The 3,498-nt window shown below is 37.5% G+C and overlaps 1 protein-coding gene across 3 annotated transcripts in view; it reads right to left on the bottom strand.

Annotated features, from left to right (window-relative positions):
- Positions 1 to 799, bottom strand: part of LOC112211130 (zinc finger X-chromosomal protein-like) — a 15,820-nt gene extending 15,021 nt beyond the window's left edge. Inside the window, exons 1-2 of one of the 3 annotated variants that reach the window (XM_067052904.1) lie at positions 472 to 799; positions 17 to 85 (exon numbers count right to left, since the gene is read on the bottom strand). In XM_067052904.1, coding sequence (XP_066909005.1) covers positions 17 to 41 — 25 coding nt within the window. In that variant the 5' untranslated portion in view covers positions 42 to 85; positions 472 to 799. Of the gene's footprint in view, positions 1 to 16; positions 86 to 162 lie in introns of all 3 variants that reach the window. The other 2 variants (XM_067052900.1, XM_067052898.1) reach the window with 2 other exon arrangements.
- Between the last annotated feature and the right edge of the window lie 2,699 nt (positions 800 to 3,498).

The following is a 3,498-nucleotide window of genomic DNA, read 5'->3' as shown; positions in this document are numbered from 1 at the left end:
TTAAAGAAAAACTTACATGAATGGTAGGTTTCATCAGCCATTTCTTTAGGTATAAAAATTACAAAAAGACTAAAATTATTTGTTCCTGAAAAATAAATAAAAAACACAATGAACAGTAACTAAATACCTCAAAAGTAAATATAATACAATTATGATCTTAACCTGTTTAAATAGTAACATAAATTAATAATTCATCCAACATCCCACTTTGAATTCTCATAACACAAAATTTAGCAGCATTACATTTTAATGTACAACAATTATCATTAAAAACGTCATTTCTTTTAAAATCATTGTACATAATAGCAATAAGCAAAGTGATATTGGACCCAATGCAAATTGATAAGGAACTGAGCATTTCATTATACCAGCAATACATAAAGGATCCATTTAAAGGAAAATACATGGTCTCTAACACAAAGAATAGTAAAATTAATTAATAACAAAACTGAAAAAAAGAACATGACATACTCTAAATGTAACGACGAAATGTTTTTAAAAAGTTAAAATGCGAACATAAAAAGTGACTAACTGACTGTAGTCAGTTGGCATCTTCCCTTCCCCTTTACACGCCACAACCTCAGATGAAGACCTGAAACTCAGGTCGAAACGTCGGCATAAAATAAATAAATATGGTTTTGTTTATTTATGTTGTTCTTTGCTGACCCCCCGACAAACTTCTTCAAATCAAAAGTGACCTTTTGTTCACTGTACTGCCTTACTGTTGGGTACCTGTTGTTCATGAACGAGTTGGTTCGAACGAAATGCAATGTTTGAGCTAATAATTCTGTTATCTTTGAAGGACGAACATGCTTAATATTTTATTTGATATATCACTGATGATAGAATAAATGTTGTGCATATATTTTAAGAAAGGGGACATTTTGAATACTCGTACAATCTAAACAAAAACAAAATTTAATAATTTAGTATACAAAACAATTACTTTAACAGGAACAGTAAGTAACTTTATCGTTTTCTCCAAATAGACTATTCCTTCATCAATCTTCACCAATTCAAACCAAATTGGGCCAATAAATCAAAATTGAAAGATAATTCCATAAAAATCGCTCATAAAACTAAAGAATTAAATCCTACCGACAAAGATGAATTTTCTCAACTTTTTAAAGGAAAATTTTTACATTAAAAGTTCAAAAAACCGATTCAGTAGGCAATAAGAAATGAGCCGAACAAACCCCGTCACTTTGCATATATCCCTTGAAATAGTGTAAAAAGCCCTCATAATGAGAGCTCGTATTGTATCATGAAGGCATTGTCAGTTCTTAATTTTTTTTTTACAATTATAGACAAATATGTATAAAGTTCTGTTTCTATTACTTTCATAAGTAGTAGATATGCTTTGATTCGTCACAAGTTTAACACAATTCCACACCCTGTTTAACCATCTCTCATCAGTTTTCAGTATTCCATGAAATTTTCCCTTTACCTAAACATTTTTGGAAAATCAACCTCTCTAATGGAATTTATCAGAATATTGTTGTTTTAATACCTCTTCGAATCTTCATGAAAATTGATCACAATTTTTGTAGTTGAAGTAGGTTTTCAAAGCTCCCCACTTTTCCAATAATGGGGAAATATGCCTCTCCTCTCATGGATTCGATCTTTCCTGGACAGAGATTTATTAAGGTCCGCTATGGAAGTTCAGTGTCCAGTTATCGGCAAACCATACAAGGTGTACCACAGGGCTCAGTCCTATGTCCTTATTTATTCAACATAATGATTAATGATCTGGTTGAGAGGATAATGATTAATCACCCTGGGGTCCAAGCACTTCTTTTTGCGGAAGACCTGGCTATCTGGGGAACAAGTTCTAGTATGGGTGGTCTGGAAGAAACTCAAAATGAAGTCATGAACACGCTACACAACTGGGTGAAAGAAAATGGAATGACAGTTAATTCACGAAAAACTGTGTCTCAAGTGTTTACAAAAAAACATGAGGTTCATTTATTCTTTAAAGGTGAAGAACTAACCAGAACTGATAAAGCAAGCTATTTAGGGATCACGCTGGACTCTAAGCTGACCTGGCTAAAACAAATCCATAAAGCAACTCAGAAAGGACAGTCAAAATTGAAGTTGATGAAAAGGCTAACAGGGACTAAATGGGGAGCGTCCCAAGACGTACTTAGTACGGCCTTAGTACAGTATGGAGCTGAACTATTAATAACCTCCTCCAAAGCAGCGTTAGAAAAGTTAGACAAAGTTCAAAATCGTAAGGCTTCGCATAATCACTGGCGGTGTGAAATCGACTCCCATCACAGCTATGGAACTCCAAGCAGATCTTGAACCACTACAGGATAGGAGGAAGAAATCTGCTATGTGTCTTTATGAAAAGCTTATGCGTCGAGAGGAACACTAGTTGGATTATCGTAAAGCGAATGAACGACTGAGGTCCCATCGCACTTTTCTTTCAAAACGCTGAGGAAATGCTTCACCAGACCAACCAACTGATGAAAGGCAGTATATAAGCATCTCCTACATGCCAAAGCACGATTCCGGTGAAGTCTACGGTCGACTCAAACTGGCATGTGGTCGGATCAGGAAAGATTCCCCTGAACCCGAGCTTAGAGCTGCTGCACTAAAAACAATTTATGAGCTATACCCCATAGAGCAATGGCTACACATTTATACCGATGGGTCTGCGTCCGGTGTTAACAAGGGAGCTAGGGGTATACTCGATCAACTTACAATTGTCATTTCCCGTTGGAGCTGGATGTGATAATTATGAAGCAGAAATGCAGGCTATCTGCTTCGCGATGGAAGCCACTATTGAATGTAATGACAAAACTGTAATCTTCAGCGACTCCCAAGCCAAAATGCAAAAAGTAACAACACCAGGTGCCGCAGTCACCCATGAAAGAAAAGTGCAGGAACATGACTGCTATCATAAAGAAAAGAGGAAGGGTTATAGCTCTGCAGTGGATACCAGGCCATGTTGGTATAGATTACCATCTACCATCAGAGCAAGCTGACAAATTGGCTAAGTTCGGTTGTGCAGAGAACCATTCTGTTCTACCACTTTCCTACAGAAACGTAAAATCACTTATAAGCTCTAATTGTAAGGACAGGACAAGCGATAGACACAAAGTTCAAGCGGAAGGAAAGAAGTGGGAGAGCCTGCTGCATAAGTATAACCAAATTCCCGGCAATCTTAGCAGAGCTGAGAAAGTGGCTTGGTTTCGGCTAGTAAGAGGACATGATCTGCTCCAAAAACACCTCCATTGAATTGGCATCGTAGATTCCCCGAAATGTCCTCTATGCAACATGGGAGACTATCTTTTAACGTTTTCATCCTTTTTAACCGAACCATCTCCTTCATACTTTCTTATGGGAAACCAAGGAACCATAGCATGCAGTGGAAGGCACCCGACTACTGTACTAGCAAGGAACCATAGCCTGCAGTGGAAGGCACCCGACTGCTGTACGAGCAAGGAGCCATAGCATGCAGTGGAAGGCACCCGACTGCTGTACTAGCAAGGA

The sequence above is a fragment of the Halyomorpha halys genome, unplaced genomic scaffold (assembly GCF_000696795.3).
Source record: "Halyomorpha halys isolate HHAL.00 unplaced genomic scaffold, Hhal_1.1 Scaffold92.1, whole genome shotgun sequence".
NCBI lineage: Eukaryota > Metazoa > Arthropoda > Insecta > Hemiptera > Pentatomidae > Halyomorpha > Halyomorpha halys.
The sequence above is the reverse complement of the archived record's forward strand: the minus strand, read 5'-3'. Positions and strand labels throughout refer to the sequence as shown.